Raw genomic sequence first — 13,694 nt, 5'->3', positions numbered from 1 at the left:
AACGAATTTAGAGAATTATATGAAAAATTATATGATTCAAAGGTACAAAATAATCCTAATGTTCAGAATGCGTTCTTGGACAACCTGGAAATCCCACAGATTCCAAAGGAGTTTGAGGAAATATTAGAAGAAGACTTGAAAGAAAAGGAAATTGATAAGGCTATAGATAATATGAGGGCAAACAAGATGCCAGGCCCTGACGGCTTCCCAATAGACTTTAAAAAAAAATTTAATCTAAATTGCTTAAACCCCTTTTAGAAATGTTTCTGGAGGCCTTTCAATGTGGAACCCTCCCAACATCATTGACAGCAGCACTGATAACACTGCTGCCAAAACCTGTGTAATGAAGTCAATAGAGGGTAAATTGGATTAAATAAATAGATGAAGAGCTATTTATTTCTATTCTCATTACTTCGTGACCAATAGCTGTAATAATCTATTATTATAGAATATCACCTTGCTTGGTCTTAGGATGATTAATTAGAAGGTTCTAGGATTCTTTTAATTATTCAGGGATCGTCACACTTCACTTTGCTTCAAGAACCAGTCAGTGTTTGCAAATAAATAAGAATTTATTTTACAAACAATTTTAAGCCTTGACAAATGGTTTAAACTATTATTTACTATGAGTGGATGCAAACTAAGAGATGGGTGTCTGGAACTAGGTGTGAATATAGTATTTCAGAGTCAAAATCTCCACATCTCAGAGAGCGGTGAGTTCTGGATAATAAAAGAATTTGGTTTGCATCTGAGCTGTAGGCTGTTCTTATCAAACTGCATACAGATGCTGTCTCACTGTGTTCTACGTATCCAAGTGGAGGCGCCCTTGCGGTTCCGAAATGTCAAGGTGGTTGGAGACCCCGAGTACAGAAGTCCGTAGACTAACTTCTAGTACGACCAGGTCGGTCCAGGATCGCTTCCAGGTAACACAGGTGGACTGGATGAAACCAAGCGTCTCAAAACAACTCTGAAGCAGTGTTGCAAAATCAGCTTTGTTCTGCAGGAAAAATCTCTTGTTGTCCTTGGTTTTGCAGGTGCAAAAGCTTAAGGTTTTGACAGCGTGTCAAAATCCTTTGGTAGCTCAGCTAAAGATGGCCAGTCTTAAAGCTTTACTCTCCAACCCTCGTTCTGTTGTAGGTTCGAACTTGTCTCTGGGTGGAAGCAGAGCGGCTGGTTTAATAGCATGCTTTTTATCTATTACCAAAGTTATCAAGAATTCTCAGAACGCACACTCTGTGATGCAGAGCCGCTGAGTCTGCGAAACAAGGTTAGTTTTTGTGTAATGCTTCTTAATTTAGCCTTACTTCTTGTCTGGTGTGAGTGACCTAATCCAGTAAACATACTTAGCATCATTGAACAGATTCATGAAACATTTCATCATTTATTAGGGCTGCAAGATATTCGGAAAACCTGCGATATTCGATAACAGTGCTTAATATTGCAATATCGATATTACTCACGATAAATGAACAAATACTAAAGTATGCAGTGTTGATGTCATCTGGTGTGTGACGTCTGTTCTGGGCTTAAAGCAAACAAAAACTAATGCATGAATTCCATTACAACATAACATTTTTTTGTAAAAATATGCAGCTGCATCTGGTACTGTATTAGCAGCAAAACAACAAAATGCATGCATGCAGTTTCTCAGTGACTTTAAAACATCACCTCCATCATAAAACTTTTTCTGATGCTCCAAATACAGAAAAACATCCCTTACCAGGGTTTTTTGAATATTAAAAAAAAATCTGAAAATAAGTTTAAATGTTAAATAATTGTTAACGTCACTTAAATGCAACAGCAAATTATCTCATTGCTACTGAGCATTTTCTCCACTTATGTGGTTATGATATAAGGCTGTTGCTGCAATTGGGAAGTGAACTGTGCTGGGCCAAACTAGGAGAATATTTAGATTTTCTGGCGGAAAGAGAAAAACAATTGTCTACCTTTCAGAAGAGGAAATGGTAAAAAACTACATGGAAAATATGTGAAAACATTTGTTTTTAACCCCAAATTGAACAAGTTTCAGATGATGAAACTGCAACTATGATTCTGATAAGCTAACAAATTGAACTAAGATAACCGGCTAGCAGAGCTTCTGACTGATGTGCAGCAGCAAATCAACTATCCTGATTAGCAAGGTTATAAAAGCTCATAAAGGAAAAATCACTTTGATGTGTGGGGGAACTCTTCCAGGCCCTCTTTAGCAGGATGGGACTGGGAGGAAAGTGCTGTAGCCTTTTAGCTGGAAGCTAACTGGAGCCTGGGGCTAACACTAGCGACATGAAGGTGGGTTAGTTCACCGGCACGTGTTGGAGTCAGCCCGGTAAAAATGATTAACGACACCGAGCGGAGTCACGTTCACGTTTGAAAGCAGCGCTGAATCCAGAAACATCAGCACAAAGTGCGTTCGTTGCTCTGAGCCAGCATGACGAACAAGGGAACAGCGCTGCAAACTGTTCGGGTGTTTCTTTCCAAAAGGGTCTATGTAGGGGGCGGGCGTATTACGTGAACGGAACCATCTGATTGGCCGCATATCAGAAGGGCTACATTTGATTGGTCAAATAATACTTCCGTGTAAAAAACAGAGCTGGTTTACAAAAAGCTGATGTATGACACGGATGGAAATGTTTGAATCAAACATTTATCGCTGTTTTTGCCGTGTTTTGCGATGGGCCTGTCGCACATCCTGTTATCGCGATGACGATAATTTTTCGATATATTGTGCAGCCCTATCATTTATAATTATACGTGGCAATATTTAGTGATTATTAATTGTAAGATCTTCTTTTCTTCAAGGATTATTCTGAAATATAAAATGTTTACTTATATCATGAAATCTTCTTTTCTTCTTGGAACAAAAGTTTATTTTAGGAGAGTTCTCTTGTGAAGGATCCTGGAAAAGAATGCTTCTGTCATCTTTATTATCTGATGAAGCTTCAGTTCAGCTGATGAAGCCATCTGATTAAAGAGCCTGCGTGCAGACTTTCCATCTCCTGTCAGAGTAAAATACAGCAGAACGTGTTTAGCCAGGGTTATTTGCTCTGGCCGTGCATATGAACTGTGGGATCTCAAAAACAGTCCATATGGTGACGTTACACCTGGAAAACCAAATAACTCTTGTGGAAGCATGAGACCAATTAGCTTATTGAATGTTGATTTGAAAATTCTATGTAATGTTTTGGCAAGGAGGCTTCAGGAAACATTACCTTATGTAATACACAGAGATCAAAACGGGTTTATCCTTGGACGACAGGGGTTTCATAATGTTAGAAGAGTTCTTAACATTATTCAGGGTCTGGAGGAAACCTCAGATAAAGCTCTCCTAACTTTGGATGCTGAAAAGGCATTCGATAAGCTGGAATGGCCTTACCTTTTTAATGTTCTGGAACGTTTTGGGTTTGGGAACAATTTCATAAAATGGGTTCAATATTTGAATGCAACAGCTAAAATTATAACAAATAAGAACATCTCACAGCCAATTGAAGTAAAGAGGGGATGTCGTCAGGGCTGCCCGCTCTCGCCTCTTCTGTTCACTTTAGCAATTGAACCGCTGGCAATAGCTATAAGAAGTAATGCAGCGATAAGTGGTATACACTTTTCTAACTGTGAGCACAGGGTAGCACTATACGCTGATGATATTATCTTGTTTGTTTCACACTTGAGGAAGACTATTCCAACTATTTTAGATCTGATTAGCGCATTTGGTAAAAGCTCAGGCTATACAATAAACAATACAAAATCCTCTATCCTACTGCTTAGTGAGAAAGAAGCTGAAAAGCCAACTCCACAAGTACATGCCTTTAAAATAGTGGACCATTTCACATATTTAGGGATAGACATTAGGCGAAAGTTGAATTCAATTGTCAGATCTAATTATGAACTCCTTATGAATGCCATAACAGGATTAATAGACAGATGGATGCCTTTACCTCTGTCTTTGACTGACAGAATTGGTGTTATAAAAATGAATATGCTCTCCAAAATACTATGTTTTTCAAAATGTGCCTTTACCTCCACCAGCTGAGTTTTTTTGGGAAAGTTAAAAAGCTGTTTATTGAATTTATATGGAAAATCTTTAAAGTTAAGATTCGATTGTCTTTATCACACTTGCCATATAGTAAAGAAAAATATATATTTAATTATAAAAGAGAATTAAAATAAGAAACACTCAAAAGTATCGATAATTGGTACCGTTAAGTACCGGTATCGATTTGTAGGTACTGGGAATTAGTACCGAATCGATTCAAATGTCAAAGGTACCCATCCCTATTCCTAACGCCTAGTGATGAACCTAGCTACATTTCTGAGAACCCTTAGCTACTTTCTGTAGAACTTTCTTCTAGATATTTCCTGCAAATTAGCAACAAAATTGCCATTTTCGCTCCGAACCGTTCATTGGATTGATGTTGTTTCAGGTGTCATCAAGGATATAAAAGTTACAGATACATTTAATCTTACGGGTGTGTAGCTCACCTTGTAAGATGTCTGACTCACTTGCTGAAGACCTGGGTTCGATTCTGGGTGTAAATGATTTAGAGTTTCTTTTCTACATTTGTGGTATATTTTTTACAGTAAGATGCCCAAAGTTTTATTTGAGACTCGCTGAAAGGCATTGAATTCACAGATAAAAAAGATGTGGGTTCAACTTACATTCTGGAACAAATTTTCAAGCAAGGGAAGGGAATGATCTGAGCATGCAGGAGGACTGACCCATCTTAAACCTTTGTCGGCTGTGCTGAAGAGAAAGGTACAGAACCTAATTATTTAATTAATCAGCTGCGCGTTCTCCTGTCCTCTGTCCTCCGGGCCCCCCCCCCCCCACACACACACACACACACACGCACACACACACCAACGGGACTGTCTCAGCTGTTATTTTTGTTAAGGAGTGTGCACGTACAGCATGCGCGCCTCATGCACAAGCCTACTATTGAAGCTGCCGTTACGCTTTTGGCCTGAGGGGGCAATCGCGAGCATAAAAATTCAAAAGTCCAAAAAGTCCCTTTAAACAGTGATTATTTTGTCACCAAAATTTAAAGTTTAGGTGGAACATTACTTTAGGGTCAGTGGAATAAAACTCACATGGAATATTTTATATTTTCCTCAAATGAAGTCGAGTGGCATTAACTGTTTTCTGGGGGGTTAGGGTTAGACAGTTTTCTGCTTGGTAAATCACTGATAATATCCCAGTCAAAATGTCTGCTTTTCTCTCCACATACCTACTTATCACACCGTACCATTTTATTTGTGGAGCGCTTTTAACCCGCATCACAGCTGACCAAAGAGCTGCACATTAAAAACAAACAAGCTAAATAATCACATAGATAGTACACTTAATTCATCTAGAGCAACACAGCAGAGCTGCTCGATTGTAATTACATTTAGGATCTGGGTTTTGAACAGTTATAAAACAAAAGGAACCGATTCTTTTCTCCTGACTCGTGGTTTTCTGGTTAGCAAAACACTCAGCCTGCCTCCGGACGGTCCTGCTGCATATGCAGCATGATCATGTTGCATCGACTGGCCAATCATAAACCTTTCTCTGTGGATCTCACTCACGAAAAAAAAACTATATTTCTAAAAGCAAAATAAATTCAAGACACAGCGAGCGTTAAACCGAGCTCGCTCGCACACGAGCCGGTCAGAGAGGACAAAGCAGCGCCGTGCAGCAGGTGGAGGAGAGGAGGAGCTCAGAGCGGCAGATACAGCAGCTGGATGACTTCCAAACAACAACAAAAAAAGATTTACCCAGACTGAACAAACACATTTACTGATGATGGTCTCAGTGGGCCGGAGAGTTGCTTAGATGTCTTCCACCTGCTCTGTCTGCCACTCTGAGCTCCTCCTTCACTCCACCCGTCTGATTCTCTCCTCCACTGCTCCTCCACGTCGAGAGGAGCCAGTTAAAGTGGCTTGGGCATCTGGTCAAGATGCCTCCTGGACGCCTCCCTGATGAGGTTTTCTGGGCACGTCCAATTGGGAGAAGACTCCAGGGAAGACTCAGGACATGCTGGAGGGACTATGTCTCCAGTGCTCACTGAGTGCTTCTCAGCTGTGCTCCTTGCTCGTCTTGCAAGATCACAAAATCCCTCGAGTTTATGCCGTCCGCCATCAAACCAGAAAGAAGGAAATCACGTTTGATTTTGCTGTTTCATGTCATTTATGATGTTGTTCCTCTCCACTGCCAGGATTAAAGCCATGAAAACGCACCGCTGCATTTCTGGAACGATGCAGGGAGTAAGCCGTTAGGTCACTTGTATTGACAAAATCTACAAAGATATGAAGTTGCATAGCTGCAATAGACTTTTATTTTGAAAATTACCGAGTTTTTTTCCCCACTGACACCGTGTGATTTACTGCCTAGCCCTTTATTAACTGTTGCATCCAAGAAGTGGCTTGCAGCAAAAATAGAACCCAATTCTATCTGTAGTGGCACGGCGCGGCGTGCCGATTCTGGGACGCAGCGCAGCTGGTTTGAATCTCCCCCATAGACTACAATGGAAGGAGTGACATTACACGCCACTGATGCTTCCAGTGTGCAGTAGGGTTACGCTTCCAGTGGAAAGCCAAGATCATACTTAAAACATAAATGCTGATTCAGGTGAAGAGGCAGTTATGGCAGGCAAACGTTCTGATTCATTCACGTAGTTTCTGTTAATGAAACTATGAACAATACAACAACCTAATGTTGATATGAGGTTCACTAACCTAGAAAAGAAGTGTGTTTACACATGGAATTATTAGATTGATAGTTATTGCTGTTGTCATAAAAATGGATCATTGTCGCTGTTGTAGAAGCGGGTTCTGAACTGTAATTGGATCCGTACATGGAGCGAGTTGTAGGTCTGACTGCAATGTCTTCCTCTTAGTTTGGAGTGGGTATACAATGCTGAAAATGTGTGTGTGTGTGTGTGTGTGTGTGTGTGTGTGTGTGTGTGTGTGTGTGTGTGTGTGTGTGTGTGTGTGTGTGTGTGCACGCATAGGAGGGAGAGAAGCCTGAAATAGCTCAGCGTGGAGGTGGGGGTGGGGGGGTGCAGCTCAGGCATGAAAACCAGCGTATCCAGTTACAGGATAATAATATCACTGCTGAGTCCATCCAGCAGCTGTGCACTGCTGCACTACATAATGTCACCAGCCAACATGTCCAACGTACACACACACACACACACACACACACACACACACACACACACACACACACACACACACACACACACACACACACAAGCACTGGCAAAACAAATTCTCTTCATTTACTTTGAACAGTTTTCTGCAGAAGCTCCAGTTTGAGGACAAAGGGCTTTTCCATGAGAGTCCCACGTTAGCACGGGTTGTTCTTCCGTTTGGTTGTGGTTGATCTTCAGCTGTTAGGAGCCAAGCTCTTGGAGCGCGCACATTTCATTTGATTTTTGGATCAGACTGCTCCAGTTTTAGTCTGCAGGTGGAAATAAGTGTTTAACACTTTTGTCGTACATTTTTCTGGGTTCTGATTTAGATCTATTTATTTTAAACACTTTTTGTTGCAGGAAAACAAGTGAAGATACTTCACAATTAATTGTTTTGCGAAATAAGCAAATTGAAATCTAACAGCGTGGTAGTGAGGTGGGATGTAGGGCGGGGCTTTCCAAGCTGGGCCAGTGCTGAATTAACAGGGTATCCATTGATTCTTATGAACCCAAGACTATTTTAAAGACATTTGCCTTAAGACGAGGTGGTGGCGGCCCACAAGGTTTATTAGAACTTTTTGGTACCAAAATAAAGGTAAGAGTTCACTGAAGTTCTGAAAAGCAACACAAGGACAAGACTTTTCCTGCAATAAATCGATATCTTACCATATCACACCACACCAAATGTATTACTGTACAGCAGTTATGACGTAACTGTTGTAAGGAACAGGAAAACTCCATAATGAAAGACAGAATTCAACACCATATATGGGGAAACATGTGTTAACGAATCACAACAATAGTGGAATGACTAAAGCAACGAATAAAACATGAAACACCAAACTAAAAAGGTACTAAATAAGAGCAGGGAAAGCACCACAAAATAAAACACTAATGGCAATCAGTCTAAAAAATGGTAAAACCAGGTCATCGACCAAAAGCTAAGTGATAAAAATAGGCCTTCAGCACCGACTTAAACTCACCTAGTGACGGGGTCTGTCGTACTTGAGGCGGGAGTGCATTCCAGTGTTTGGGGGTCGCGAATGAGAAGGCCTGCTCCCCGCGAGATTTCTAATGCATCTTCGGGATGCATAGGAGCAGGTGATCTGCTGATCTCAGAAATCAAGAGGGAACATTAGGTTTAAGCAGTTCAGAGAGATAAGTGGGAGTTGGACCATTCAAGGCTTTATAAACAAAGTTGAGATCTTGAACTAAATCCGGTATTGAGCAGGTAACCAATGTAAACGGGTGAGGATGGGAGTAATGTGACAGCATCTGGAGGTGTTTGTGAAGAACCAAGCTGGGGCATTCTGTACGCTCAGTGGAGGAGACCTTAACACCGATGAAAACTTAGTTGGCATAGTCCAATCGTGAGGTGATAAAAGCGTGGATAATAGACCCCATTTCAATTAAACTCAGTGTATTTATATAGCGCCAAATCACAACAAGGGTCATCTCAAGGACCTTCACAAAGTAAACAGTACAGGTCAGTTCATTAAGCCAATCAGTAAAAAGTTTCCTATGTAAGGAACCCAGCAGGTTGCATCGAGTCACTGACTAGTGTCAGAGTCTTTACAGCAATCCTCATACTAAGCAAGCATGTAGCGACAGTGGAGAGGAAAACTCCCTTTTAACAGGAAGAAACCTCCAGAGAATCCTGGCTCAGTATAAGCAGCCATCCTCCACGACTCACTGGGGATCGAGAAGACAGAGTGCGCACACACAAACGTACGCGTGCACACACATACACACAAAGTAGCATTTTAATGGCTACATTGTGATTTCTTGGTAGGTATTCTATTTAGTGAGAGATAAACTTTATCTTAATCTTAATGAATCTATAATTAATTCAACAGGTGCACTAGTAGTAGCACATTAAACATCAAAGAAAGTAAGATGTTATTATCAGGAGAGGGAGAATGCTTAACTGGTTAGCAGCAGTGTTCAAGCCCCCTCCATGAGGCCACCACAGCTCTGCAGAACATCATTGTAGCTTCTTCTGGGGAGAAAAACACTTTGAGAAAAAATAAAGTTAACAGCTGAACTAGCAGGAAATAATGCAGTTAAGAGAGAAGTGGTAGAAGAAAGTAGTAGAGTCTGGAAAGTGGTCAGTGTCCTCCAGCAGTCTAAGCCTATAGCAGCATAACTACAGAGATAACTCTGGATAACCTAGCATATATATATATATATATATATATATATATATATATATATATAGAGAGAGAGAGAGAGAGATAGATAGATAGATAGATAGATAGATAGATAGATAGATAGATAGATAGATAGATAGATAGATAGATAGATAGATAGATAGATAGATAGATGGATGGATGGATGGATGGATGGATGGATGGATGGATGGATGGATACACTCACCTAAAGGATTATCAGGAACACCATACTAATACGGTGTTTGACCCCCTTTCACCTTCAGGACTGCCTTAATTCTACGTGGCATTGACTAAACAAGGTGCTGAAAGCATTCTTTACAAATGTTGGCCCATATTGATAGGATAGCATTTTGCAGTTGATGGAGATTTGTGGGGGCCATTGTAGTACAGTCAACTCATTGTCATGTTCAAGAAACCAGTCTGAAATGATTGGAGCTTTATGACATGGTGCATTATCCTGCTGGAAGTAGCCATCAGAGGATGGGTACATGGTGGTCATGAAGGGATGGACATGGTCAGAAACAATGCTCAGGTAGTCCATGGCATTTAAACCATGCCCAATTGGCTCTAAGGCAGGGATTCCCAAAGTGTGGTGCGGTGCGCGAGCTGCCGCTAGGGGGTGCGCGAGGTGAAAAGTGTAATGGCTGCGGAGCTCAGAGAAGTCTGTCATATGTCACCATTAGCGTAGCCAGAAACTCATTTGTGGGTGGGCCTAAGAAAAAGTAAGTGGGCCCAATAAATGTAATTGAAAACAAGTATATTTTTGCGCGTGCGCGTGTCCTCCACATGTGCCCTAGCTTCATAATAACAATGCTCCGAGCTTCAGCACTCTGGCCTGCGCACACCGATATGTTCCGTATTTGATCGTTTTTAACGATGTTGGAGAAATCTGAAGGTGGTGAGTCATTCTGGTAGATTGTAATAAACACCCTGTCTCATGCAGGTGTTCTGACATTGTAAACCTCACACACAGAACATTGTGGATGTAACAAAATAAATCAAGAAATGATTCCCATTCAGACTATTGACAGCGCGCTGAAGATCTGAAGTTCAGAGTGCGTCTGTCAGAGGTCAGACGCGTTCCAGTGGAACCACGGCTCACGGGAGCACAAGTGAGCACATCCGGGCTGGGCAGATGTAATTTTACAACATTGGTTTAAATAGAGAGGGGTTAAAGTAAGCAGGAACCTGACCAGAAACCATAGAAGCATTAATTATAGAGAGCACGCTGGGACCGATGGACTGAAAAGCACTTTTAAACAGAGATTAGGGTAAGATGTGGAGGGGGCATCCCGAGGTCTCCATAGAGTTAACTAGTTTGGTTAATTCAGGCAGAGAAACAGGAGCAAAGCTATCTAGGATGATGGGCCTGGTTGGAGTTGGGAGAGGCAGCAATAAGGCTGAAGGAGAGATGCTGATCTAACCTTATTGACTTTGTCCACAAAGAAAGACAGAAAGTTTTCACAGTCTGCAACAGAGTGGATGGAGGCTGTAGGAGAGGCAGGAGAGACAATACTGCTGATGGTGTTAAACAGCACCTTGGGGTTCCCTTTGATGGGAAGGGTCTTCGGAAACTGGGGACGATTGGAAGGATAAAAGAGTGGTGAGCATTTGAGATGGTAGCCTGGACAGTAAGAAGGTGGGAAGGAAAATGTTAGTAGGCAAAAGTTTGAAAGAGTGGCTAAAACAGCAGCGATGCCAGGTGCCATCTTTTTACCGGCTGATTACAATTGGTTCGGAATTTGGCAGCCAGGTTGCTGGTTGGGATAAGTAGGGGGGATCATGTTACTCCCTTGTTGTTTTATCTGCACTGGCTCCGGTGTATGACCAGGCAAATGTTAAGCTAGTGCTGTACGTATGTAGGGCTCTGCTGGGCAGTGCTCCCCCAGACCTAGCTACATTGTTGAACAGGCACATCCCTTCTCAGTCTTTTCACTCTGATTCGCAGAACGTGCTGGTCGTCCCACTCTCCAAAAACAAACGGAGGGGGGATTGAGCCTTTTCGGTGATGACTTTGACCTGATGTTTTATTGCTGCTCTTATAAATTATATCTTTTTTTCCCCCCTGATTTTTCCAAAGTAACTCACTCTGTCTCTGGTTTTGTGTCTTCCAGATATATGTTTAGTAAAGGTGCAAAGCGGAAGCTGGACAATGATGAAGAGGAGCTGGAAGGCAAAGCGTTGGAGGCGTCGTTGGATGGAGGCGGGGTAGGTGTGGGTCTGGAAGGCCGGTCTAAGGTGTCCTACACCCTGCAGAGACAGACCATCTTTAACATCTCTCTGATGAAGCTCTACAGCCAGCGCCCGCTGGGAGAACCCCAGCTAGAGCGCCGTGTGCTGATCAACAACATGCTGAGGCGCATCCAGGACGAGCTGAAGCAGGAGGGCTTGCTGCAGCCACTGCTGCTGCCACCTTCGCCGCCCCCCGACGACTCAATGGATGACGGCTTCCGGGAGGCGCCGCCATCGTTTGGTGTTATGTCTGCAGGTGTGTCTCAGCCTTCAGCCCTGGTGATGCTGCCGAATCCTTCACCGCCCTCACTGGTGCCTTCCCCCTGCCAGGCTTCACACACCAGCCCCCATCATCTGGAGGCCTGCCTCACACCAGCGTCTCTGCTGGAGGACAACTGTGTCCCCTCCCCTCTCACGTTCCCCCATTCTCTGTCCCCAGTGAACCAGGCATCCCTCAGGGGCTCTGTGCCTGATAGCCCCACCCTCAGAGATATAGAGTTGGATCCTTCCACAGCCATATCAAGGACAGCGGCAGCCAACACTACAACCATCACTACCTCCCCCTCTCCAACCCAGTCAGCACCTGTCTCACCCACAGGCTCACCCAGAGACCTCAGGACTGTGGGTCCTAAGCCAGAGGCAGCCGCTGTACTTTTAGTGGAGGTGAGCTCTCCACCACACCCTCCATCTTGTCTAGAGGACACTTCTCCTGCTGCTTTATCCTCTCCTTCCACAAGCTTCCTCTCAGAATTAGCGTTGGACGACGTCCTGTTTGCTGACATCGACACATCGATGTATGATTTTGACCCCTGCATGACGGCGGGGGTGGTGGCAGCAGCGGGAGGCAGCCTTGCCAAGCTGCCACCAGTGGTGAATGCAGACGACCTTCTCAAATCGCTGATGTTACCGTACAGTGGCTCCGCCCCCCAGGTTTCAACCAATCAGCCTTTCAAATTAGATTTGACAGAACTGGACCACATCATGGAGGTCCTGGTAGGATCGTGACTCATGGACATCTGAGACTTTTTATCCCAGCATTCAAATGTGGGATTTTTTTATCTGCTTCCTCTTATAAATGAGAGAGAGGGAGAAGTTACAGGTGTGTTAGCGCAGTTGTTGCTAACCTGCCCAGACCATCTCCTCACATAGGAGATAAAATGTTCCTGTAATTGTAAAATGTGAGCTGATGTCAGCTGGAACTACAATGACAGCTATTACACAACACTACACACACACACACACACACACACACACACACACACACACTTGCACTTCTGTACTTGTGGGGCCTTTTTTTAAAAACTCTGTCTTTTAGTCTGAAAGGAAAACGTCTCTGCCTGTGCGTGCGTGTGTGTGTGTGCGTGCGCAACTCCACACCTGAGCTGATACAGACGTATGAATCTGGCTTTAGAGATGAACCGATATGGGTTCAACTGAAGCAATATGCTCTCTGAACCTAATTAGGTTTAGAACTGAAACTTAATTCTGAACACTGGTCAGTATTAAAATCAAACAACATTTAACCAAAGTTAATCAAACAAATCAATATGCCGACCAAATTATCAAATATATAAAACACGTGAATAAAAATAATCAGTTGACAATTTTATTTCAGAGTGTTTATGAAGCTGGAAGGTTAATATGCATTTAGATAAAGGAATCTCCTACCATCTTTATGCAGATGACATCCAACTGTACATCTCCTTTAAGCCCCATGAGATGTCTAAGCTGCAGCTGTTACACACCTGCTTAGACTCCATTAAAACCTGGATGGTGGGAGCTTTCTACAGCTGAATGAAGATAAGACTGAGATCCTCATCTGTGCTCCAGACAAGCTGGTTCCCAAAGTCAGAGACTCTCTTGGTCAGCTTGCTTCTCACACCAACCTTCTGTCAGGAATCTTGGTGTGACCACCTGTTGACTCTTCCTCACTAGCTTATCTTCATGCTGCTGCTTCTACCGATTCAGTCCCGCATTGCCTTGTCTTATTAATTTCTGTCTTCCTTCACATTTTTATTAACATTTTTCCATTTTCTCTATTTTTTTAGTGCAATATTTTTAAGTAATTTTTTGTTTTTGTTAAATGCCTCCTGAATTTTATCTTGAGAGGTGCAATATAAAA

At 42.6% G+C, this 13,694-nt stretch overlaps 1 protein-coding gene across 2 annotated transcripts in view; it reads left to right on the top strand.

Moving 5' to 3' along the window:
- The window catches only part of sertad2b (SERTA domain containing 2b), a 29,711-nt gene extending 16,917 nt beyond the window's left edge, over nucleotides 1–12,794 (top strand). For both annotated transcript variants that reach the window (XM_015945520.3, XM_070542779.1), the window contains exon 2: nucleotides 11,455–12,794. In XM_015945520.3, coding sequence (XP_015801006.3) covers nucleotides 11,459–12,577 — 1,119 coding nt within the window. In that variant the 5' untranslated portion in view covers nucleotides 11,455–11,458 and the 3' untranslated portion in view covers nucleotides 12,578–12,794. The remainder of the gene's footprint in view (nucleotides 1–11,454) is intronic.
- The last annotated feature ends 900 nt before the right edge of the window (nucleotides 12,795–13,694 follow it).

The sequence above is a fragment of the Nothobranchius furzeri genome, chromosome 12 (genome assembly GCF_043380555.1).
Source record: "Nothobranchius furzeri strain GRZ-AD chromosome 12, NfurGRZ-RIMD1, whole genome shotgun sequence".
Lineage (NCBI taxonomy): Eukaryota > Metazoa > Chordata > Actinopteri > Cyprinodontiformes > Nothobranchiidae > Nothobranchius > Nothobranchius furzeri.
The sequence above is the reverse complement of the archived record's forward strand: the minus strand, read 5'-3'. Positions and strand labels throughout refer to the sequence as shown.